Consider the following 27,140-nt stretch of genomic DNA (forward strand, 5'->3'; position numbering starts at 1 on the left):
TTTCCTTTGAAGAGAAAAGACTTGAGAGGAGATTTGACAGAACGATTCACCGTCATGAGTGATCTGGACAGGATAAAGGGGCAGGATAGGGAGAAACTGTTCTTATTCCTCAAAGGATCATGAGAACAAAAGAGCACAGACTTGCAGTCCAAAGAGGTGTAGGTTAGGTGGATTGGCCATGCTAAATTGTCCCTTAGCATCCAAAGATGTACAGGTTAGGTGGATTGGCCATGCTAAATTGCCCTTAGCATCCAAAGATGTGCAGGTTAAGGGAAATTGACCTTGGTAAATGTGTGGGGTTACAGGGATAGGGCAGAGGGGAGCACCTGGTGGGAGATTCTAACGGATAGTCAGTGCAGACTTAGTAGGCTGAAAGGCCTCCTTCTGTGCTCTAGGGATTTGGTGGTTAATTGGCAAAAGAAGCATAAGTGATTTGAGAAAAACACTACTTCCATGCATTGAGTGGGTAAGGTCTGGTCTGAGAGTGTGGTGGAGGCAGGTTCCATCAAACCATTCAAGAAGGCATTAGACTGTTAATTTAAGAGGAAGCAATATGTAGGATATAGAGAGAAGGTGGGAGAATGGCACTAAGTGCTCATTTGGAGAGGCAGTACAGACACAATGGATCAAATGGCTTCTGTCAGCACTGTAATGACTCAGTGATTGAAGTTATATTGAGCAAAAACGTTTCCTACATCTTTCACATTGAGTTTTAACAGGTCAGGCTGGATAACCTGGCCCTGTCCACAAAACGGACCAAAGGCACGGATAATATGGCCAGTTTACACCAAATTACACTCGCTCAAGTAGTCAGCTCAAATTAAACTTGTTTATATCCAATAAAATCTGAACATCCTGAGGTTTCAGCTCTCTTTTTCAGACCAGGAGACAGAGAGTGTTTTGAGTTTTTCAGCTTTTTTTTTTGTCCATGATGACTAACTTGTGTAACGCTGCACAATACACTGAATTTGACAAAGTCTTGTTCTACTCAATTAAAGACACTAGCAGTGAGATCCTAAAATTTTTTTAAAAACATTTAAATTATAAAGAACACAATCAACATGCAGTAATAAATGGCTCAGTATTGTTTTAAAATATGCAATTAGTTCATTAAAATCAGATTGTTCCCAGGTAATGGATGTATATTTATGAAAATATATTTTGTGCAAAACCCATTTTAACTGTAAAACTGTTCTGGATTACCACTCAAACAGATCAAAGCAATATCATATAATGCAAGAAATCAGTTATATTCTATTATGATATCTGATTACACTGGTTCATGGTAAATGATACGCTTCATTATGGAGATAAGCTCAGATGGAGCCTCGGAAAGCCAACACAGTGTGTCCTCATTGCAACCAAAGTAGATATTTTACCACTTATTTTGGAAGCTGTGGCACAGAGTTTTAACCATAGCTCCTGCTGGCTCTTCCTTTTTTTTATTCATTCGTGGGACATAGGCATTGCTGGCTGGCCAGCATTTATTACCCATCCCTGGTTACCCGAGGCCAGTTGAGAGTCAACCACATTGCTGTGGCTCTGGAGTCATATGCAGGCCAGACTAGGTAAGGATGGAAGATTTCATAGAATCCCTACAGTGCAGAAGGAAGCCATTCGGCCCATTGAATTTACATTGATCATAATCCCCCCTCCCCGCCTGAGCTATTCTCGTAACCTCTCATATTTACCCTGCTAATCCCTCTGACAATAGGGTTAATTTAGCATGGCTAATCAACCCAACATCTTTGGAGTGTGGGGAGGAAACTGGAGCAAACCCACACAGACTCAGAGAGAATGTGCAAACTCCACACAGACAGTGACCAAATTTGAACCCAGGTCCCTAGCGCTATGAAGCAACAGTGCAAACCACTGTGCCACCGTTTCTTCCCTAAAGAGTATTAGTGAACTAGATGGTTTTTTTCTGACAATAGTTTCACGGTCATCATTAGACTTCAAATTCCAGGGGTTTTTTTTATAGAATTCAAATTCCACCAGCCACCGTGGCGGGATTCGAACCTGAGTCACCAGAACATTAGCTGAGTTTCTGGATGAATAATCTATCGATAATACCACTAGGCCATCAGCTCCCTGGCAATTCCTAGTTGCAATTCTACCTGTGTGGTCTCAATTCAACTGTACATTTGTACCCAAGGCTTGACTTACAAATGCACATTTTTGATGATTGAGGTGGCTTGTTTGGCCTTCAGTTCTTTGCACTCCTGCATTGATGCTGTTTCGCATTTTTTTCACCTGGCAGTGAGGGATCACAAGTCTGCAGGTGCCTGAAGACCAGAAGAGATTTTTCTCAATCCCCTGTTTCCAATAGCTCCAGTCATCCAATCTTCAGAGTAGAGTGTTGCCCATCTGATTTGCTGAAAAGATATTCTTATCTCTACATTCATTGTTTTGTGGGAAATTCCCAGTAGTAGGCCGCAGAATCTCTACAAGCTTGGCTCCTGAATTTTCCTTTGCCATTTGGAGTTCTCTCTAAATGGGAGGATTTCCTATGTTTGGTATGTTGCCAGTATTGAATAGGGGAGTTCCAACGTGCTGATATACATCAGGCCAGAGCTACCTAAGTCTGTCTTGTGCATAGACTCATGCACAGTATGGGATTGGAATGCTACTAACATGTACAGCCTATGTGCAAGGTTACATTAGGTGAACAGATTACATAAACTATGTTTGTATTGCTTTGAATTCAGAAGGTTGAGGTGTTTAAAGGAGTTGAGACAGTAGACAGAGAGAAACTATTTAATTTCCTCTGGTGGGCAGCACAGTGGCACAGCGGTTATCACTGCTGCCTCACAATGTCAGGGACCCGGGTTCAATTCCAGCCTCAGGTGGATTGCCTGCATGGAGTTTGCACATTGCTCCCATGTCTGCATGGGTTTCCTCCCACAGTTCTAATTTATTACAGACCAACCATGGTATATTTGACTGTCAGAACAGACTTAAGATGCTGAATGACTTACTGCTGTTCCTATGTCTTCCCTATGTCCCCAAGGCCCAGTAAGACTCCTTAATTTATTTAAATTATAATAAAAGCAAACATTTTAATTCACAAAAACATTGTTTTTACAATAAAATACTTTTAAAATTCAGCAAAATTGGTAGATACTTGAAATGAGGTCCTGATCATTTGTCACTTGTATGTTGATGTCAGCCTTAACTGAAATTCCCTTTTCTGGGTTGCTTTTGCATTCTTAATCATGTTCAGGTCATTTTCATCAAACATCCAATTGACGAGTACAACTTCATGGATGAAATGGAGCTTTACTATCCACTGAACAAATTCTTTCACCATGATGGCTTCAGGATACAATTCCGTTTGGCTGCTAAAATCTAACGATGTCAGTTTGAAAAGGCCGCCTCTTTCGATCTCTCTCAGGGTGCAAAAAAGTGTTATCCAGCCTTTGGTGGTCACAGAATTCCCCGCCAGGTCCAAATGCTGAAGGTTTTCCAGGTGGCCACTGACTGTCAGGGAGGCTGAGGGGGAGAAGTTCAACAAGCAGCAGGTGAAATTAAAAGTCTGCTAGTCATCTGGAAACAAAACTCACTTAGATTTGTACTAAGATAAAACCAAAATACTGCAGATGCTGGAATCTGAAACAAAAGCAGAAAATTCTGGAAAATCTCAGCAGGTCCGACAGCATCTGTGAAGAGAGAATAGAGCCAATGTTTCGAGTCTAGATGTTAGACTTGCAATGCTGGCTCTGCTGTCTTTCCATGGATGCTGTGTGATCTGTTGAGATTTTCCAGCATTTTCTGTTTTGAATTTAAATTTGCTCCTGGTACAACAGTGTCTCCATTTTAAAATTCTCTTCCTTGTTTTCAAATCCAATCATGGTCTCACCTTTCCTTCTCTCTCCAGTTTCCTCCCCATCCTACAACCCTTTGGGATCTCTATACTTCTCCAACTCTAGCCTCCTGTGCATGCCCAATTTTAATTGCTCCGCCACTGGGCCGCACGTGGCTCAGTGGTTGACACTGCTGCCTCACAACATCAGGCACCAGGGTTCAATACCCGGCTTGGGCCACTGTCTGTGTGAAATTTACCGGGGAACCTATCAGCCAGTCTTCAAGGTGGGACTTCTTTCCAAATGGATGTTCCACCTGCTGATGGTCAATTCTCATTGGAGCGTGAAAAGGGAGTAGGTTTGTTGCAGTTAGTGGAGATATGCTCCCCACCCAATCTTTGGGGCTCCTGAAAACGCATACCAGTAACGTTTATAACACTGATTTCTGGGGAATAATGACTTTCTCCAACTTAAAGCAACTCATTTAACAAGCGTCCATTGCTTCTTATTCATCCTACACTCATTATCACCCTTTTTGTGAGGAATCTCACAATGTTAATAAACGCAAACTCTTAATGTATTGGATAAAGTGCAGGGGAGTTGGGTTAGGTGAGTTGGCTATGCTAAATTACCCCTTAGTGTACCTAGATATATAGGTTAGGGGGATTAGTGGGGTAATACATGGGATTACAGGTTAGCCTCAGAGTCAGTACAGACTTAAAGGATCTCTTCTGCACTGTAGGGGTTCTACAGCCGGAATTCTGCTGTGCCAGCCACCAAGGGACTCTGAGTGGGTAAGGGGGCTGATCATGGAAAGGTCCTTTGACCTCAGGCAGGATTTTGCAGTTTTGGGGTGAGCAAGGCTGTAAAATCTCACCCAATGATTCTAACCAGTTCAGTATTTATCACTCAATCTGTATCACCAATACAGATCATCTGATAATGAACACATTGCTGTTTGTAAGAGGTTTCTGAATCAAATGGCCACCTTGTTTCCTACATTTCAACCATGATTAGACTTTAAAAGGTATTTAATTGGCTGTAAAGCACTTTGGGAAATCTTGAAGACTTTGGCATTTCAGCAAAAGTAGCTAGGCATTTTGGCAATCATTCAGAAGTCAGGACCATTCTTCTTCAGATTTTTATAATCAGTGTTGACAGCAACAAACTTGTATTGCTGATTATAACGCAATTTATTCCAGGGCTCAGGGTTGTTCATTTTGTCCCAGCAGACATCAGGGCTAAACATCGCCAGACACTTTGGCATGTCTGGTGATCATGGAACTCATTTATATAAATGCAAGTCTTCCCTTCCTCCTTTATATCAACATCAAAACATGTTCCAATTATTAATGAATTTGAGTTCATGTAATAATTAATTTTAATCCACTTATTTTGGCAAACAAAGACTATACCAATTATTTTAACCTTTATTTTTTGATACTGATTCACAGCACGCAGCACTTTTGACCATGAAAGCCTGTTGTGGAAATTTAGGACCTGTGCATTTAACTTACCCAGTGCATCAAGGTCAAGGTCATTCAGTCTCCATTTCTGCAGCCCTAACTTTGTCACATTTGTTAGGCTTTTCAGCTGGATTGCCAGTTTTCCAAGGCAACTATTGACATTGTGCCCAAAAGGCAACATCAGCACCTTTAAACTGGGGACAACTGTTAGCTGATCAACTGTAGGAAGAAGAAAAATAGCCAAGATTCTGTTACAAACCTCCCATCAAATACAAGTTTCCTATCTAGAAAAGCTTTACCTGCCTCCACCATATTTCAGACATCACACTTCAAACTATGAAGTTATGGAATCTCAAAAGTATAACAAAGAAAAGAAGGAATGTGTAACAGATCTTCAGAGGCAGAAGTCCCTTCACTAAAATCCCTTTTACAATTCCAGCAGCAATAAACAGCAGTCTACCTTTGGGAGTGCCAGAGGAACTGACACTCCCTGTTAAATACAAGGAAAAGATTCTTTGATTGGCCCATCAATTGGCTCCTTAATCAGGGACATAATTTAGTAGCTCCTTAATCAGGAAGTTCATACTCCAATAGGCCAATCTCAATAGCCTGACTGAAGTCATTACAGAATGGAAAAAATCCACTGACTTCCTGCTTGCTTTCTTAATGTGGCTTCCTCCCAATGACAGGAGCCAGAGATTTATGGGCAGCTGTCAATCTACAGAAATGTAATTAAATATGGCACAAGAGTGGGAAGACTAACCGGATGTCTTTTCTGAAACTAGCGAAGGGCCACTAAGAAAGTTGATAAAAAGGCCAACAAATTGAATAGGAGAGTGAACTAGTTAAAAATATATAAACAGATTGCAGTAGCTTCTATAAGTGTGTAAAAAGGCTAAAATGTTTGTCTCTTAGAAGCAGAAGTAGGAGAAATTATCATATAGAATAAGGAAATGACAGAGGCATTAAACAAATATTTTGTTTCTGTCTTCACGCTAGAAGACACAAGTTGAAAACTAGAACATTAATTCATAGAAGCTTAAAGTTTATTTATTAGTGTCACAAGAAAACTTACATTAACACTGCAATGTAGTTACTGTGAAAATCCTCCAGTCGCCACACTCTGGCACCTGTTTGGGTACACTGAGGGAAAATTTAGCATGGCCAATGCACCTAACCAGCATGTCTTTTGGAGTTTGGGAGGAAATCCACACAGACACAGGGAGAACGTGCAGACTAGACAGTGACCCAAGCTGGGAATCGAACCCAGGTCCCTGGCACTGTAAAGCAGCAGTGCTAACTACCGTGCTGCCATGCTCTCCCATTGTATAAGCAGAGACAAAGTATTGGAACTAAAATCTGACTAATCTCCAGGACCTGATAGCCTACACCCTAGGGTTCTAAAATAAATAACTGCAGAGGTGGTGGGATGGTGTGTGTCCTAGGATGTCTGATATTCTTTCAATTTGGGAATGATTCTACTGGATTGGAAATTGGCAAAAATTGCACTAGTTTTTAGGAAAGATGGGAGAGAGAAAACAGTGAACTATAGGCCAATTAGTCTGACATCAGTTGTTGGGAAGATGCTGGAATCTATTATTAAGGATGTCTTACAAATGCACTTTGAAAAGCATAGTATGACCCTTTACTGAAGGGAAATCCTGTTTGACAAGTTTCTTTAGAGTTTTTTGGGGATATAACTAGTAGGGTAGATAAAGGGGAACCAGTGGATGTAATATACCAGGATTTCTAAAAGGCATTTAATAAGGTGTGACACAAAAGCTGACTAGGAAAACTAAGGGCTGATGGATCTAGTGGTAATGTGATAGCATGAGTAGAGGAATGGTTAATGGATAGGAAGCAAAGTGTGGACATATCCAAGGCTTTATCAAGGCGGCAAACAATGAATAGTGACTTCCGCAAGGGTCAGTGTTGAGGCCCCAGCTATTTACAATCTATTTTAATGACTTTGATGAAGAGACAGAATGTAATATATCTAAGTTTGCTGACAAAGCTAAGTGGAAAGGTAAACTGTGGGGAAGACACGGAAAGATTGCAAAAGTATATATAGACAGTTTAAATGAGTGGCTAATAAGATGACATACGCAGTAGAATGAAGGGAATTGTGAATTTATTCACTTTAGTCATTAGAATAGAAAAGCAGAATATTTTTAAAAGGTGTGAAATTTGTAAGTGTTGATGTTCAGAGAGACTTGAGTGCACTTGTACAAGGAATGCACAAAGTTAGCATGCAAGGAAAATGACATGTTCGCCTTCATTGCAAAGGGATTGGAGTACAATAATACAGGAGTGTTGCTACAGTTGTACAGGGTTTTGCTGAGACAACATCTGGAATAGTGTATGTAGTTCTTGTCATAAAGTCATACAGTGCAGAAGAGGCCCATCGAATCTGCGCCGACAGTAACTACCACTAAAGGCATGCTACTCCCATTTTCCTGCACTTGTCCAATATCCTTGAATATTACGATATTTCAAGTGCTTGTCTATATGTTTTTAAAGGTTGTAAGATTTCAGGCCCCCACAGTAGCCCTGGCAGTGCATTCTAGATCCTCACCACCCTCTGAGTAAAATGTGTCTTTCTCAAATCCCTTCTGAATCTCCTGTCCCTTCTCCTGCCCCTTACTCTAAAACTATGCCCCAACATTTAAGAATGGATATAAGTGCATTGGAGGTGGTGCAGTGAGGGAATTGCCCTGTAACGAGAGGTTGAGTAAATTGGGCCTATATTCTCTGGAATTTGGAAGAATGAGAGGCAATGTCATTGAAAGCTATACAATTCTGAGGAGGCTTCATTGCTGAGAGATTGTTTCCACTGGTTGAAAGGTCTACAACATGGGGGTACAGTCTCAGGATAACGGACTGAAAGGAGGAAAAATTACTTTACTCAAAGCATTGTGAATCTTTGAAATTCCCTACCCCAGAGGGCTGCGGATTCTCCATCTTGGAATACATTTAAGGTTGAGAGAGACAGCTACTTGGTCTCTCAGGGAATTAAGGGATATGGAGAGCAGACAGGAGTTCAAGCCCAAGATCAGTCACAAGTGCATTGAATGGCAGAATTGGCTCAACAGGCCATGTGGTCTAGTCCTGTTCCTATTTTTTGTGTAATCAAAACACCCAACATAGGTTTAATGGGCCAAATGGCCCCTGTTCAGTGTTGTATTATTCTATGATACTGTAATTCTTTAATAAGCTTCCAACTGTCCTCAGGATGAACCTATTTCAACTACTTCCCCATATGGAGAACCTGAGTGTTGTCTTCGAAGAAACAATAGACATATTAAAGCTTATTAGAGTTTTTTGGGGATATAACTAGTAAAGTTTTAAAGTTTATTTATTAGTAACGAGGAGGCTTACATTAACACTGCACCAAAGTTACTGTGAAAATCCTCTAGTCGCCATACTCCGGTGCCTGTTCAGCTACACTGAGGGAGAATTTAGTATGGCCAATTCATCTAACCTGCACACTTTTGGACTGTGGGAAGAAACTAGGCACCCGGAGAAAACCCACGCAAACACGAGGAGAATATGCAAACTCCACACAGATGGTGACTCAAGCCGGGAATCAAGCCCACAATCCTGGGGGTGTGAGGCAGCAGTGCTAACAGCTGCATCACTGTGCTGTCCTCTTTCCTGGTAAGGTAGTTAAAAGGGAACCAGCAGATGTTGTAAATCGGGATTTCCAAAAGACATTTAATAAGATGTTACAGAAAAGGTGAATAGACAAGATTACGGCTCATGGATTTGGGGGGTAATATCATAGCATGGATAGAGGAATGGTTAATGGATAGGAAGCATAAGACATAGGAAATAAACAGAGCTTTATCAAGGTGGCAGATGGTGAGTAGTGGATTGCATAAGGATCAGTGCTGGGGCCCCAGCTTTGTTCAATCTAATTTAATAACTTTGATGAAGAGACAGAATGTAATGGCGCCATCCCAATTTAGCAAACATTCTCTCATCTCAGATGAATCTATGAGCAATACCACTGGAGATCAGCCTCTAACTGGCAAAGTAATGAATTACTTGTCTCGCTTACCTAGCTGACTGACTGCATCGATTGCTTCTTCTCGTAGATCATTGCCTGATAGGTCGAGAACATCCAACTTTTGTAAATTGTGGAGATTTTGAGCTGTGAATTAGAAGAGACAATGCAATAACTAAAACAGATTATCCTCTCCAAAAGAAGAACAATTTACAATGCAGGGAGCTGGCTATACAGTTCTCCTCCCCATTTCACTGGATTTATGCTGGCATAATTCCAGAGAAAAGTCTACCGTTGACTTCCCAAGTTAATATGTGAAGAATGGCCAAGGCCCGGGCACTGACCCAGCGGGAATTGCCAACCCAAGGAAGGGAGGAAGGAACACAGTGGGAGAATTGGAATGAAAACCACAGTCATCCCTCCAAACTAGTCTTCCATGAAGGTGTCATTAGGACTAACGGTGATGGCACAGTGGCACAGTAGTTGGCACTGCTGCCCCACAGTGCCAGGGACCCGGGTTCTATTCCCGGCTTGAGTCACTGTCTGTGCAGAGTCTGCACGTTCTGCATGGGTTTCTTCCAGTTTCCTCCCACAGTCCAAAGATGTGTTGGTTGGGTGGTTTGGCCATGCTAAATTCTCCCTCCGTGTACCTGAACAGGTGCCAGAGTGTGGCGACTAGAGGATTTTCATAGTAACTTCATTGCAGTGTTAATGTAAGCTTACTTGTGACCAATAAATAAATGAATAACAGCTTGACTGTGTAAATTCAAATATTAACAAAAATGGGATAAGCAGCAGAATAAAAGGGGAGATGGTGGTGAAGTGGTAATGCCACTAGAAATACAGAGATCCAGGATAATGCCAGCTTAGTTGGTCGGATGGCTGGTTCATGATTCAGAGCAACACCAACAGCACAGGTTCAATTCCTGTAGCGGCTAAGGCTGTTCATGAGGATACACCTTCTGAACCTTGCATCTCACCTGAGGTATACTGCTCTCAGGTTAGACCACCGTCATTCAGCTCTCTCTCTCAAAGCAGACAGCAGCCAATGGTCATCTAGGACTATGGCGACTTTACCCTGTGCCCTGGGGATATGAGTTCAAACCCCAGCATGTCAGCTGATGGAATTTAAAATTAATTAACAAGGAAATCTGGAATTAAAAGCTGGTCTCAATTTAAGTGATCATGAAACTATCCATAATATTTAGGCAAAATACTGGGGATGCTAGAATGTGAAACAGAAACAGAAGATGCTAGAAAATCTCAACAGGTCTGACAGTATCTGTGGAGAGAGAATAGAGCCAACCTTCTTCAGTCGGGATGACACTTGTGTGAAACTATTCATTATTGTCGTAAAGAACCCATCCTATTCATTACTCTCCTTTAAGAAAAGAACGTCCCATCCTTACTTGGTCTGGCCTGGATGCAACTCCAAACCTACAATGCAATGTGGTTGACTATAATTGTGACTCCTCAGATACTGAAACATTCCATGTTCAAATGCAACAAGATCTGGACAATATCCAGGCTTGGGCTCTTGAGTGGCAAGTAACATTCGCATCACACAAATGCCAGGCAAAGACCGTCACCAATAAGAGATGCCCCTTTACAGTCAATGGTGTTCTCATCACTGAATTCCCCCACTGTCAACATTCTTGATGTTACCATTGACCAGAAACTCAACTAGACTCACCACTTAAACACAGTGGCTACAAAAGCAGATCAGAGGCTAAGAATACTGTGGCAAATAACTCACCTCTGATTCCCCAAAGCCTATCCACAAGGCGCAAGTTAGGAGTGTGATGGAACGCTCCCCTCTTGGCTGGATGGGTGCAGCTCCAACAATACTCAAGAAGCTTGACACCATCCAGGACAAAGCGGTCCCCTTGACTGGCACCACATCTACAACCATCCACTCCCTCCACCACTGACGCTCAGTGGCAGCAGTGCGTACTATCCACAAGATGCACTGCAACACCAAAGATCCTTAGAGAGCACCTTCCAAACCTACAACCACTTCCATCTAGAAGGAAAAAGTCAGCAGATACATGGGAAGACCACTACCTGCAAGTTCCCCTCCAAGCCACTGACCATCCTGATTTAGAAATATGTCATCATTCCTTCACAGTCACTGGGTCAAAATCCTGAAATTCCCTCCCTAATGGCATTGTGAATCAACCCCCAGAACATGGACTGCAGCAATTCGAGAAGGCAGCTCACCAGCACCTTCTCAAGGGCAACTAGGGATGGACAATAAATGCTGGCTAGCCAACGATGCCCATGTTCCGCAAATGAACAAAAAAACTCTTAACTGCCCTCTGTAATGATCAAGCGAATCATTTAATTGAAGGGCACCACTGCTGGCCTTGCCAGCAATGCCCACATCCCATAAAACAATAAACAATGACATACCGAGTGTTGTGACTGCTCTTCCTGTGAGACAACAGCTGGACAGTTTAATTTCTTGGAGGCCACAGACGGCACTGCCTAATTCATTGACAAGTTGCTCAATTCCGTCGCTGAGGTCCATTAGCTGGGATAGATGGAATATGGAGATATTGCTGAAGTTCTTCAGGCTAGCAGCTTGTTTTAAATAAAGAAGGTAAAAGAGTTAAGACGTGTCGACACATCAGCTCCAACTCACAGAAGACAACAATAAACACTGTACAAAATTCAACTACCACTAATCTTTTCAAATTTATTTTCACAAGTATTATCACTCAAGACTTAATGAGAGTAAGGCATATTCAGAATCTCTGTCTAACTTATTTGCCACAGTTTTCACATTGCATGTAGGGAGGGACGGAGACCAATAACAAACCAACCCGGCCGTGATATTTTGCAGTTGAGATGATTTCACTTCCTGGATCTCTACCCCTTGCAATCCCGCCCCAAATCTCCCAGTTAAGAACAGGTAGGAGCAGTTTATTGAATGGCAGGAGATTGTTTCTGGGAATTGTCAGGAAAAGTGAGTTGTAATATTTCTTGCTTTGGGAATATCGCTGTCTAATGGTATAGACAGAAGGGGAGGTGATGGCCTAGTGGTATTATTGTTAAACTATTAATCCAGAAATTCAGCCAATGTTTTGGGGACCCGGGTTCAAATCCCACCATGGCAGCTGGTGGAAATTGAATTCAACGCAAAATATGTAGAATTAAGAATCTACTGATGACCATGAAATGATTGTCGGAAAAACCCATCTGGTTCACTGATGTCCTTCAGGGAAATAAATCTGCCAATCTTACATGGTCCGACCTACACGTGACTGTAGCAATGTGGTTGACTCTGAACTGCCCTTGGGCAACTAAGGATGGACAATAAATGCCGGCCAGCCAGCGACGTCCATGTCCCAGAAATGAATTCAAAAAATATACTGGAAAACAAGCTTATAAGAGTGTGACTGGTTTAATGGGATTAGAGACTGAAAGCCTGCAAAGGACAAACATCAATAAGAAATGTGTGAAGGCAAGTGGCTTGATATGTTGATGAACCGAGGGTGTCAGGAGAACTTATATAAAAACGTACACAAGTAAATAAATAACGTGGTTTGAAGTTGGCTGTCGTATTTCAAAAAGGAACATAAAATTGAAAAATTGTAAATAGCTGAGGCAAGGTAGGATAAATTTAGTCTTAAATACAGTAGCCATGAAGTCAAAAGAAGAGATTGATCAATTCTGGGAATGGGGAACTTCCAAAGGATTGTAAGAGATAATAGAAGATAAGATCGAAGGAGAAAAACAAATTTAAGAAAGCACTGAAGATGTCAGTTTGGTAAGATCTCAAAGAAGATCTAATGTGGACAAGATGAGATCTGGAGAGCTAGTTTGTTGTCACCCTTAGAGAACACCCTAAAAGCCATAGGGCATTGTGTGGTAAAGTTACTGGAATTTGATAGATCCAATCTGTAAGGACTGTTGCCATTTAAGGGAGGTTTAGCTCAGAGTTACTTAATCAAGATCTTTTGGAAAGGTTTTAAAACATTTCAAAGTGTACAGCTGACTGCATTAAGTTGTGTTTAAGTGTATTTTTAAAATTATTTCTTTATTTTAGTTCGTGTTCCGCTTTAATGTAAGTTAATACAAGTTACTCTGATAAGTTGCTTCCTGATTTCGAAAAACATCCTCATAATACACAAATTGCAAAACTGTTCTGGCAGCTGTTTCAAGTTTGCACTGGGATTTGGGCAGCTCGGCACTTACTATCTGCTGTGCCATAAAAGAAAGAATGTACCATGTACCTCCAGTTAAAATTGCAATCAGGTCTAAATAATATTATTGAAACTGTATATTTAAAAATGACCCATTGGCTTTGGCTGGTGTACCTTATTCTTGGAAAGCAGGTTAAGATAGACTCTGTGATAAGGCCCATCAGTGATTTTAACTGTCCCTGCCACTGCCTGCAACAATTCAGTTTCTGTCGGGTCGGAAGGGTTAACATTAGCCAGCGTTAATTTATTATAATGGGGAAGATAAAAGATCAGATGTTCCATGAGGCACAAGTAAGTGGGTAACTTCAACTTCTGACGATATTATCAATTGGGTGGCATCAGATTGACTATCAATAATGCAACCCAATTAATGAAAATCAGACAGTGGTATAGTGAGTGGCCTTCCTGATGTCGCCCGTTTTACCCTATCATTTAAAATTAAAGCTGGGAGGGCTAAATGATCTTTCCAGGAACGAGCTTTCTTACATTTGATCCACACAGTGGGACTCTGGCTTCAAGCAAAACTCCACTACATTTTGCCACATGCGTATAAAGTAACTCTTCAAATTTGAGCGAAAACTGGTAATGTACAAGGAAACTAGCAGCCCCAAAACATGTTTACTTCATTCACCCGCATTCAACTTTGGCTCAAGGATGGAAGGAAAGGCTGAATCTTGGCTTTTGAGGTATAATGTTTTCCTATAGCTGACACATTTCTGCTCTAGAAGCATAGTTGAGCTACAGTACAAGTTGACTGCTATATTCTGATATCCAGGAAACACCTTTGCAGTTTGCTATAGGTATACCAGGTGTGGTCACAGCTATTCCACTGAAAACGATGTAGAATTACCTGACTCTGAACCATCTATTATATCACTAACAAGTCACGGCAAGGAACTGCAGACACTATTTGACAATGTAATGTTTCTATTTGACTGAATGGAACCAACACAGTTTTAATCTGTTCTCCTGGTATCAACTAAGATTTCAGTCAATAATTAAAGAGTGACTCATCCTGGCTGTCTGAAACTGGCTGTGTACACGCATAGTAACTGCTTCAGAGATAAAAAGAGTGACCCAAGATTGCCACCCATTGAAATACTGAATGATACATTATGAGCTGTCAGTGGCTGTATGCCTACTGCATGCAAAACTGGGCTATAGACGACTAATTCTACTGTGGCCCATTGCTCCTATGCCATTGAGTTTTGATTTGAGCAACAAGCTACTAAAACAAGTGGGCAGGAGTATCACTCGTGACAATTTTGATTAAGCATATCTGGTAATACCTATTTTTTTAACATCAGCATCATTCATTTTCACATTTTCCAGTACCAGTTTTTCAATGTTTTTCAAGCAATGCATCCCGTCAATGAACCCTCCTGAAAGAGAAAGTCGGAAGAAGCAGTCAGAAATATAAACATTTGTGCCCTGTCACTATATTATCTGATGCCTTCATTACACTCAAATCACTTCTAAGCTGCAACAGTTGAGAATTAATATTAAACATCGCAGGAATAAGATCAATATTATGTATGCTCCCCATCGATTTTGGACCTTGAGATCATAAGCCAAAGAAACAAATGAGGCCATTCAGCCCCAGTCTGGTCTGCAAATCAATCATGACTGATAAGTTTCTCAACCCCATTCTCCCATTTTTCCCCCATAACCTTTGATCCCCTTACCATTCAAAAACCTATCGATCTCTGTCCCTTCCAGTCAATTATTTTATAATGGTACTGATAGGACCCGATTTTACTATTTGGAGTCTAAGGGCCAGATTAGGGCGTAATACAGATCCGAGCCCGGAATCCTCTCTGCAGCACACCCATACGCTTTTTGCCAGCTCCGGGCTGGTTTGCGCTGCCGGAAGGATCAAAGCTGTGAACTGCACATGCGCAGTTAGGAAAAAAATTGGAAAAAGCACACCCATGTCAGATCACTCCCAAGCCACAGAAAGCAGAGAAAGCGGCTCAAGAGTGACAAACGGGAGTGAGAATGTATCTCGGGGGGAGGGGGGGGTGCAGATGGATCTCTACTGGGGGGGTGGGATCTCTGTTGAATGGGACAGATGGGTTTCTGTTGGGGGGGGGGGTCAGATGGATCTCTGTTGGGGGGACAGATGGATCTCTGTTGCGGGGGCAGATGGATCTCTGTTGGGGGGGCAGATGGATCTCTGTTGGGGCGGGGCAGATGGATCTCTGTTGGGGCGGGGCAGATGGATCTCTGTTGGGGGGGCAGATGGATCTCTGTTGGGGCGGGGCAGATGGATCTCTGTTGGGGGGGCAGATGGATCTCTGTTGGGGGGGCAGATGGATCTCTGTTGGGGCGGGGCAGATGGATCTCTGTTGGGGGGGCAGATGGATCTCTGTTGGGGGGGCAGATGGATCTCTGTTGGGGGGGCAGATGGATCTCTGTTGGAGGGGGCAGATGGATCTCTGTTGGGGGGGCAGATGGATCTCTGTTGGGGGGGGCAGATGGATCTCTGTTGGGAGGGCAGATGGATCTCTGTTGGGGGGGCAGATGGATCTCTGTTGGGGGGGGCAGATGGATCTCTGTTGGGGGGGCAGATGGATTTCTGTCGGGGGGGGCAGATGGATCTCTGTTGGGGCGGGGCAGATGGATCTCTGTCGGGGGGGGACAGATGGATCTCTGTCGGGGGGGACAGATGGATCTCTGTCGGGGGGAACAGATGGATCTCTGTCGGGGGGGACAGATGGATCTCTGTCGGGGGGGACAGATGGATCTCTGTTGGGGGGGACAGATGGATCTCTGTTGGGGGGGACAGATGGATCTCTGGTGGGGGGGACAGATGGATCTCTGGTGGGGGGGCAGATGGATCTCTGTTGGGGGGGACAGATGGATCTCTGTCGGGGGGGACAGATGGATCTCTGTTGGGGGGGCAGATGGATCTCTGTTGGGGGGGCAGATGGATCTCTGTTGGGGGGGGTGTGGGGGAGTCTGCTGCCAATCAGTAGGGGGTGGGGGGGGTGGGGAGGGAGGAAGGGGTGGCGGTTGGTCTGGGTAGTGGGGAAGGGGGTGATGTTTAGTTCTCAAGGATCTACTTCCATTCTTTTTTATCCAGCCCAGAACTGTGTTTCACTGTGAGGGTTTTCTCTGGAGATTTGCCCGCAATTGCAAGCTCGGCAAATCTTCCAACAGCATTTCAAATCTGCACTGTTTGGTCCTTTCAGTCCCAAGTGCAAGCTCCCACACATATTAATCTTCCGTGGTTGGTCCCTTGTCGCTCTCTCTCCTTGACAAGTCCACCCCCACGCCCCCCCCACTACCCAGACTGACTACCACCCCTGCCCTGCTCACCGCCCACCCCCGCCACCGATCGTCCGCAGAGTGGCAGCGGACCCCTCTAGCCCCCCCACCAGAGATCCATCTGCACCCCCCCCCCCCCCCCTCAAGATACATCTTACCCGCTTCACTTCCCACCCATTTGGCCTATCAAGTCTGCACGACCACAATCCCACCCAGGCCCTATTCCCATAACTCCACATACTTACCCCTGCTAATCCCCCTGCCGCAAGGGTCAATCTAGCATGGCCAATCAACCTAACTCGCACAGACCAGTCGGAGCACCCAGAGGAAACCCATGCAGATCAGGCAGAATGTGCAAGCTCCCCACAGACAATAACCTGAAGCCAGAATTGAACCTGGGTCCCTGGCGCTACGAGGCAGCAGTGATAACCACTGTGCCAACATGCTGCCCTAAAGGGGAAAAAAGCATTCAGATTGATATTGTGTCCTACACTTAATCCTCAGTACTATCAGATCTCTCCTGGAAAGCGCTCATTAGTGGATATTGGGAAGGATGTGTGGTAGTCTAATGCTCTAATGAAATGCACATGAAGAATAGTCAGTTGCAATGGAAGAAGAGTTGACAGCACCCATGGGACTTACGCCCAGACGTACGTCAGCATCTTCAGCAGGGGAAGGAGACAGGTGCAACAATGGACTGGCTGTTGGCTTACCCTCTGTTTGTTCTGTTTGGAGATCATTCAAGTGCAATGTCTTTAACTGGGACATCTTTCCTATCTGCTGTTCATCTTCCTTGGTTAACGGAGTGGATTCAATAACCAGATCCTGGACGTTCCGCGCGCAGGTGTTGAGAATCCTGTCGAGTTTTCCTGTGACGCCTGTGCTTTTGCTTATGTGTAGTATTAAAGACATAGCAGAGCAACAGATTTTCCCAATGCATTTGATCTCCTTTGGCTTCAAGTCCGGGAAATCCCTCAAGGTGATTTGCAATGTGTTAAAGGTCTGGTTCCAGGGTGTTTCATAGAAGAGTTTAATGGCAGGCTCAGGTACCAGGGCACGAGTGACAGACTGATTTTCATTCTCAGGCTTTGTGATTTCATGTTCATTCGAAGAAAAGGGGTTTCCAGAAAACTTAAGCTTAATGAGGCCTAAAGCTCTCAAACAGGAGGGCAAATGCTCAAAGAGGTAGAAGAGGTAATCTGGTATGTAGTGGGAATTGATGTGGAGTGTTTTTCCCTGAAAAAAGGTCTCAAACTCTGGAGCTAGAGCAGATTCAGAACGGCTTTCGTAGACAAAGGTCAGGCCACGTTCAACAAGGGCATTCATGTTTAGGAGTCTGAGTTTCTCTAGTTCCTCTGAACTTTGCATCTGGGTTTCAACTTCCGCACTCTCCCCGTTCTCATCTAGAAACTGCAAAAGTGTTCCATGATCCTTAACACCGACGATGTACTTGATTACTTCAGCCGTGGCCTCTTTAGATGATCCACATGTGTACAGAAGTAGGTTCTGGTATTTGAAGGTGATATCTGAGATGGTGCTTATTCTCTGTAAGTACATCTGTCCTTTGGTCACCTCCGTCACTGAGCTAGATGTCACCAGCTCATGCAATCTCCTGCCTGCTGTGTACTCCTGAAAAGACTTATGAAAGAATCTGTAAACTGGCTTAAGCCTTTGGGCAGCATACTTATTCAAGAGGCCTGCAGCCAACAGCAGCCTCTCCTCTTTCTGAGACGACAAGTCTTCTATAGTAAAATCAAACTTGGACTTAAAGATTCCATCCAAAGCCAGGTCCCCGCAGTGCCTTATGCTCTCAGTGATATATTCTTCGGGCAAGTCTCTGGTTTTATAGTGATTTTTATTGATCATCAGCTTGTGCAAGGTATAGAACAACGCCGTTTGTGTCCTTGGAATGAAGTCATCGTTGCCCATTTGAATGGCGCACGCAATCACCACAAAGAGTGGAGTCTTCATCATCTCCTTCATGGTGCTTGATTGCTCAAGTTGGGCCAATAAACTCTCAGCCAAGGATTCGTCTAGCACATTTTCGATCAGCATTTTAGCACCACTGTAACTTAGGTCTCCTATTTTCACTAAGAGATCGGCATAGCTTCGAACCTGGCTCAGAGTCTCAGTTCGTGTTGTTAAAACCACTGTGTGCTTGTACTGGGCGTTCTTTGTGAAAAGTCTGGCTGTCTCAGGGTAATCTTGGGGCTTAAATTCATCAAAGCCATCCAAGCAAAAGAGCACATTGCGTTCCAGGACTTCTACGATTTTCATGAACGTTGGAGCGTCCAGGCTGTATGGTTCCCGGAGTAACTGTTCACAGATGCTTTCGTACAGTCCTTTCTGCATACTTCTGAGGCTAAGAAAGAAAACCAATTTGAAACGACTGAGTGAGGGGTGTTTCCCCGAAGCCCAGAGACATGCGATCCTCTTCAGGAGGGTTGTTTTACCTTTGCCAGCTTCACCTTCGATCACCGTGAGGCACTTCAGTTCATCCAGAAGGTCCTGGAACTTTAGTTGGCCGATCGTGCGGTTGTTCGTGTTTTTTTTCTGGAACACAGCATCGGAGAAGGTGGTTTCTAGATCAAAAATAATGTCGATTTCCTCTCCAAGAGGATGGAACTTTTGAAATGCTGAAGACAGATAAAGGTTTCTTAAATCCTGCGCAATCATCTCAACGTCATCCTCCAAGAACTTTTTAATGCTGGTTACTTTACCTGGATAGACAAAATAGGAAAGATGAAATAAAGTTTTATTTAGTTTGCAGACAATTAGGGCACACTGTAACATAATATATTATATTATAGAAAGGATATTATTAAACTCGAAAGAGTGCAGAAAAGATTTACTAGGATGCTACCGGGACTTGATGGATTGAGTTATAAAGAGAGGCTGAATAGACTGGGGCTTTTTTCTCTAGAGCGTAAGGAGGCTGAGGGGTGACCTTATAGAGGTCTATAAAATAATGAGGGGCATAGACAAGGTAGATAGTCAATATCTTTCCCCAAAGGTAGAGGAGTCTAAAATGAGAGGGCATAGGTTTAAGGTGAGAGGGAAGAGATACAAAAGTGTCCAGTGGGTGGTGAGTGTCTGGAATAAGCTGCCAGAGGTAGTAGTAGAGGTGGGTACAATTTTATCTTTTAAAAAGCATTTCAATAGTTACATGGATACGATGGGTATGGAGGGATATGGGACAAATGTGGGCAATTGGGATTAGTTTAGGGATTCTTTTAAAAAAAAAGGGCGGCGTGGACAAGTTGGGCCAAAGGGCCTGTTTCCATGCTGTAAACCTCTATGACTCTATGAATAAAGAAAGAATTACCCAAATTGCTAGGTGTAAGAACATAAGAAATAGGAGCAGGAGTAGGCCATCTGGCCCTTCGAGCCTGCCCCGCCATTCAATAAGATCATGGCTGATCTGTCGTGGCTCAGTTCCACTTTCCCGCCCTCTCCCCATAACCCTTAATCCCCTCTCTTATCAAAAACCCATCAACCCGCTTCTTAAAAATATTTAGCGAGGCAGCCTCCACCACTTCAACGGGCAGAGAATTCCAGAGATTCACCACCCTTTGAGTGAAGAAGTTCCTCCTCAACTCCGTTCTGAACCGCCCCCCCTTTATCTTGAGGCTGTGCCCCCTAGTCCTACTGTCTTTTTTGAGCGGGAAGAGTCTTTCCACCTCTATCCTATCCATCCCATTCATCATCTTATACGTCTCAATGAGATCTCCCCTCATTCTTCTAAACTCTAACGAGTACAAGCCTAGTTTATTCAGCCTCTCCTCATAGCTCAACCCCCTCAACTCCGGTATCAGCCTAGTAAACCTCCTCTGCACTCCCTCCAGGGCCAAAATATCCTTGCGCAGGTGCGGCGCCCAAAACTGCACACAGTACTCCAGCTGCGGCCTCACCAATGCCCTATACAGCTGCAGCAAGACCTCCCTACTTTTATATTCAATCCCCCTCGCTATGAAGGCCAGCATCCCATTCGCCTTCCTGACCACCTGCTGCACTTGCAGGCTGGGTTTTTGCGACTCATGCACAAGGACCCCGAGGTCCCTCTGCACCGTCGCCTGCTGCAGTTTTTCGCCACGTAAGTAATAGTCCTTCCTACCATTCTTCCTACCAAAGTGGACCACCTCACACTTGCCAACATTAAATTCCATTTGCCATTTCCTGGTCCATTCGCCCAGCCTATCTAGATCCTTCTGCAGACTCTCCACACCCTCCGCACAATTTGCCTTTCCCCCAATCTTAGTGTCATCAGCAAATTTCGACACCCTACACTCGGTTCCCTCCTCCAGATCATCTATATAAATGGTAAATAGCTGAGGCCCCAGCACCGACCCCTGGGGCACCCCACTAGTCACCAACCGCCAATCCGAATAGCACCCATTGACCCCCACTCTCTGCCTCCTATTTGACAACCAATCCTCTATCCACGCTAACACCCTACCCCCAACTCCATGTCCTCTGACCTTCTGCAGTAACCTCTTGTGAGGTACCTTATCAAACGCCTTCTGAAAATCCAGAAAGACCACATCCACCGGCTCTCCTCTATCCACCGCCCTAGACACATCCTCATAGAACTCCAGTAAATTTGTCAGACACGACTTCCCTTTAATGAAACCGTGTTGCGTCTGCCCTATCAAGCAATTCCCTTCAAGATGCCTCGCAATTTCCTCCTTAATGACGGATTCTAACATTTTACCTACCACAGACGTTAAACTAACCGGCCTATAATTCCCCGCCTTTTGCCTGGCACCCTTCTTAAACAACGGCGTAACATTAGCCGTTTTCCAATCCTCCGGCACTTCCCCGGAATCCAGCGACGTCTGGAAAATAACCACCAAGGCATCCACTATCACCTCCGCCATTTCTTTCAGAACCCTCGGATGCATTCCATCTGGTCCTGGGGACTTGTCCACAATCAGCCCCTCCAGTCTGTCGCGCACCACCTCTCTAGTAACAGTAATGTCATTAAGACCCTCCAGTCCTACCACCTTTCCATCGCTAACACCCGGCAAATTATTCACGTCCTCCTCCGTGAAGACAGAAACAAAAAAGTTATTCAAGACCTTAGCCATATCCCCATCCCCTACCACTAGGTCTCCTTTCTCATCCTCTAAAGGACCAACGTTCACCCTAGCCAGCCTCTTCCTTTTTATATATTTATAAAAACTCTTGCTATCCTTTTTTATATTAAGCGCTAGCCCAGCTTCATAGCTTCTTCTACCCTCCTTTATCAACTTTTTTGTCAATCTTTGTTGACATTTAAACCTTTCCCAATCCTCTTCTCGCCCACTGCTCTTAGCTACTCTAAATTCCTCCGCTTTTAATTTAACACTTTCCTTCACCTCCTTCGTTATCCACGGCTTATTACCTCTCTTCCTACTGTCCTTTTTAACCATCGGAATAAATTTCTGCTGAGCACCAAGAAAGATCTCCTTAAAGATCCTCCACTGCTCCTCAGCAGACCTACCTTCCAACGCGCTCCCCCAGTCCACATTCGCCAATTCTTCTCTCATCCTACCATACTCCCCTCTATTCAAACAAAGGACACGTGTCCGGGAACCCACTTTCTCCTCCTCCATCTGCAACAGAAACTCCACCATACAATGATCACTCTCTCCAAGAGGATCCTTCACCTCAAGGTCCCTAATTCTACCCGCCTCATTACATAGCACCAGATCCAAGATAGCTCGCTCCCTCGTCGGCTCCAACACACACTGTTCCAGGAAACTATCCCGGCAGCATTCCAAGAACTCCTCTTCGAGCCCACCTCGTCCAACATGGGTCGACCAATCAATATGCAGATTGAAATCCCCCATAACTACTGCCGTCCCATTCCTGCACGCCGCACTTATTTGCGCGTTAACAGCCCGCCCCACCTCCAGATCATTATTTGGGGGCCTATAGACGACACCCACCAGCGTCTTCCTCCCTTTGCTGTTCCTAATCTCCACCCACAACGATTCCACTTTCTGCTCTTTGGCTCCGATATCATCCCTTGCTACCACCTTGATGCTGTCCTTAATCAGCAGAGCTACGCCACCCCCTCTTTCCTCCTGCCTATCCTTCCTAAACACTTGATAGCCCTGTACACTCATCTCCCAGTCCCTGTCACCCTGCAGCCACGTCTCTGCAATGGCCACCAGATCGTATCCATTTGTGTCGATCTGCGCCACCAGCTCATCCACTTTATTCCGAATGCTTCGTGCATTCAGATAAAGCGCTTTCATCCCAGCCTTCTTCTGGACCCTATTTGCCATAACGCCACCACTTGGGACATCCTCAGCCTCTTCCCTTACCTGTACCCTATCCTTAACTGTAGACCTCCTAACATCACCTACCCTCGCACCCTCCCCCCCCCTAATTAGTTTAAAGCCCTGTCTACAGTCCTCTTTACTCGATTCGCCAGCACTCTGGTCCCAGCACGATTCAGACCAACCCCATCCCGCCCGAACAAGTCCCACCTACCCCAATACTGGTGCCAATGCCCCATAAATTCGATCCCATTCCTCCCACACCAATCTCTGAGCCACCCATTCACTTCCTTTATCCTGTCAACCCTACGCCCGTCTGCACTCGGTTCAGGCAGTAGCCCAGAGAAGACCACCTTGTCGGTTCTACTTTTTAATTCCATTCCCAGCTTCTCATACTCCCTCCCCAGATCCTCAGTCCGCACTTTGCCTACGTCGCTGGCACCCACATGTACCACCACAACTGGGTTCTCACCCTCCCACTCCAGATTCCTCTGCAGTCCAGCTGCGACATCCTGTACCCGAGCACCAGGCAGACAACACACCCTTCTGTGCACTTTGTCATTGTGACAAAGGACAGTGTCAATACCCTTCACCCCACTATCTCCAATCACTACTACGTTCCTTTTCCCCTTCTCTTTGCCTATGTCCTGCTGCATCACTGTACCGTGTGCAGTTTGCTCACCAACCTCACCTGCCTCGTCCTCTTCCAGAGTGGAAGCAAGAACCTCAAACCTGTTATGCAGATTAAGAGGCTGAGGCCTCCGCTCCTCACCCCCCTTCCTCCTCCCAGCAGCCCCCTTTTGTTCCTGACCCTTAGATTTAGACAGTCTAGAGGGGGTGGATGTCACTTGCACCCCATTGACAATGGCACCCTCTCTCCCCCTGATGAGCCTCAGTGTCTGTAGCTCAGAGGCCAGCTCATCCACCTTGAGCTGGAGCTCCTCCAGCAACCTGCACTTACTGCAGACATGGTCACTGGGAAGGACCCTGGGGTCCACCAGTTCCCACATCATACAGGAACCGCACATCACATGCCCCTCCATTATTCAATATAATTTGTTGTGGGAAAAAATTTTTTCCTTGTTTCTTGCTGTAGTAGTTTTGAAAAAAAAATTTTTTTTTCCCTTGTTCTTTCCACCTGGCCTTTTTACCTTCCAGCCCTTTTTGATATTAAGCCCTAATAGCTCACTCTGCTTCCCTCTCACTCCGCTGCCCGCTCCGACGCTGCCCGCTATCTACACCAGGCCTCCTTTTAAACTTGGCGCTGATTTAAAGCTGATGGGCCACAACTGCCTGATAATCACTCCCTCACAATTCTTAAAGCAGTAAATACAATAAGTAAATGCTTTAAACAGTTCTACAAAGAACAAAGTGCTTTAAACTTATTTTAAACAGGTTTTTAACAGGTAAAGTCTTAGCTTTCTCTCTGATGCTCCTTCCTCGTCTGCTCCAGCAAACAATGTAAGGCTTCACCGTGTGGACACTTGATAATTAAAGCTGATGGGCCACAACTGCCTGATAATCACTCCCTCACAATTCTTAAAGCAGTAAATACAATAAGTAAATGCTTTAAACAGTTCTACAAAGAACAAAGTGCTTTAAACTTATTTTAAACAGGTTTTTAACAGGTAAAGTCTTAGCTTTCTCTCTGATGCTCCTTCCTCGTCTGCTCCAGCAAACAATGTCTCTGACATTATGCATACATTCATAAAGTTGCTTCTTTGAACAAAGTCAAAAAGACTGTTTATGCTGACAAATCTGGACCAATGCACTTGTAATACCTGTACATGGAGTAATTTGTCCTCCTAAGTTGTCAGATGGACATTAGTATTACAGGTAATATGGAGAAAGTCTTGAATTTGAAGGTGTAGGTTTTCCACATAATGGAAATTTAGGCGGGAAGGATCACATCTTAGAAAACTGCATCAGGACAGGAAGGAAGGCCATTGCAGGAGATTCTCTAGCTACTACTGGATAGGTAAAGGTCGATATAGGTGAGGGCCATCCCTCCCAACTGGACAAGATACCACAAGAAACTACACGAGGTCATGAATGTAGCCCAGTCCATCATGCAAACCAACCTCTCCTCCATTGACTCTGTCTACACTTCCTAGTGTCTCGGCAAAGCAGCCAACAGAATTAAGGGCCCCCGACATACTCGCTTCCATCTTCTTCCATTGGGAAAAAGATACAAAAGTCTGAGGTCATGTGCCAACCAACTCAAGAACAGCTTCTTCCCTGCTGCCATCAGTCTTTTGAATGGACCTACCTTACGTGAAGTTGATCTTTCTCTACACTCAAGCTATGATTGTAACACTAGATTCTGCACTCTCTTGTTTCTTTCTCTGTGAACAGTGTGCTTTGTCCATATAGTGCGCAGGAAACAATACTTTTCACTGTGTACCAATACATGCAGCAATAATAAATCAAAATAGAAATAGAGCAGAGGAAAAACATCAGAGGAGGATGGAGTGGTCAATGGTACCAAAGGCTGTAGGTGAGCAGGCTGGGTGTAATTTGTGACTTTGATTATGGCAACTGTGAAACTGTGGAGTGGCAGGAAAGATGGGCATGGATTCATTACAGAGCTGCAAGTAGGCAGTCTTTACGATGAGGAACATATGGGGTGAGCAGTTCAGCTTAGAGTCAAACAGATCGTGAACAGTATGGCAAAAATACAGGATATGAAGAAGCTGGTTATACTGAGGAAATGACAGAAATGAAAGAGGAACTGAAATTTAGTGGAACTCAGGGCAAGATTAACTGATGCAAGACAGTTATGGAGGGGATTGAAGCTGATAAAATCAGAGCACAATGATGAATTAAGTATGAGAAGGATATGTTTTGTCTTTGTGGATGAATGGGCAAAGGAAAATCAAATGGTTGCCTCTCGACTTCCTTTGTGATAATGAGGTCATGGAAAATGAAGGGGACATAAAAGTGATCAAAGTTGAAGGAAAAGGAGTTATGATGAAGGCTAATGTCATTGAAGTAACGAGTTACTCATTGCAGCGACTGAGCATGGCTGTGAGAGAGGACATTTCATTCAGACAAATAGTGGAGCTTAGGTAGATGATAGATGAGGAGATTCTTAAAGTGGATGCAGGCAAATCTGCAAGAAAATGAGATGTCCAAATGTGGAGTGAGAGATGGGAGAATTAAGGATTAGATCAAAATGGAATTTCAGATGTCAGCTATGCTGTTATGACACCAATATGGATGACAGAAGTGGCAAAACAGGTTTAGGAGAACCTATGAAGGCAAAGAATTTCCATCAATATGTAAGGCTGAGGATGCTATCACACACTTTAATTGTGAGGTTATAAGAACATAAGAACTAGGAGTAGGAGAAGGCCATCTGGCCCCTTCAGCCTGCTCCGCCATTCAGTAAGATCATGGCTGATCTCTTCATGGACTCAGCACCACTTACCCGCCCACTCACTATAACCCTTAATTCCTTTACTGTTCAAAAATTTATCTATCCTTGCCTTAAAAACATTCAATGAGGTCGCCTCAACTGCTTCACTGGGCAGGGAATTTCACAGATTCACAACCCTTTGTGTGAAGAAGTTCCTCCTCAACTCAGTCCTAAATCTGCTGCCCCTATATTTTGAAGCTATGCCCCCTAGTTCCAGTTTCACCCACCAGTGGAAACAACTTCCTTGCTTCTATCTTATCAATTCCCTTCATCATCTTATATGTTTCTATAAAATCTCCCCTCATTCTTTTGAATTCCAATGAGTATAGTCCCAGTCTACTCAGTCTCACCTCATAAGCCAACCCTCTCAACTCTGGAATCAACTTAGTGAATCTCCTCTGCACCCCCTCCAGTGCCAGTTTTTCCTTTCTCAAGTAAGGAATCCAAAACTGTACACAGTACTCCAGGTGTGGCTTCACCAGCACGTTATACAGTTGCAACATAACCTCACTGCTTTTAAACTCCATCCCTCTGGCAATGAAGGACGAAATTCCATTTGTCTTCTTAATTACCTGCTGCACCGGCAAACTAACTCCTTGAGATTCCTGCGCAAGGACACTCAGGTCCCTTTGCACAGCATCATGCTGCAATTTTTTACCATTTAAATAACAGTCCATTTTACTGTTATTTCCACCAAAATGGA

General features: G+C 44.1%; 1 protein-coding gene across 2 annotated transcripts in view; it reads right to left on the reverse strand.

Annotated features, from left to right (window-relative positions):
• Nucleotides 1–2,788: 2,788 nt before the first annotated feature.
• Nucleotides 2,789–27,140, reverse strand: part of LOC145351066 (NLR family CARD domain-containing protein 4-like) — a 41,105-nt gene continuing 16,753 nt past the window's right edge. For both annotated transcript variants that reach the window (XM_080200669.1, XM_080200670.1), the window contains 6 exons: nt 17,467–19,473; nt 14,773–14,865; nt 11,688–11,858; nt 9,330–9,422; nt 5,321–5,488; nt 2,789–3,492 (listed from right to left, as the gene is read on the reverse strand). In XM_080200669.1, the coding sequence (XP_080056795.1) occupies nt 3,149–3,492; nt 5,321–5,488; nt 9,330–9,422; nt 11,688–11,858; nt 14,773–14,865; nt 17,467–19,473 (2,876 nt within the window). In that variant the 3' untranslated portion in view covers nt 2,789–3,148. The remainder of the gene's footprint in view (nt 3,493–5,320; nt 5,489–9,329; nt 9,423–11,687; nt 11,859–14,772; nt 14,866–17,466; nt 19,474–27,140) is intronic.

Source organism: Carcharhinus amblyrhynchos, chromosome 12, assembly GCF_965287045.1.
Source record: "Carcharhinus amblyrhynchos chromosome 12, sCarAmb.v2.hapA, whole genome shotgun sequence".
Classification (NCBI taxonomy): Eukaryota; Metazoa; Chordata; class Chondrichthyes; order Carcharhiniformes; family Carcharhinidae; genus Carcharhinus; species Carcharhinus amblyrhynchos.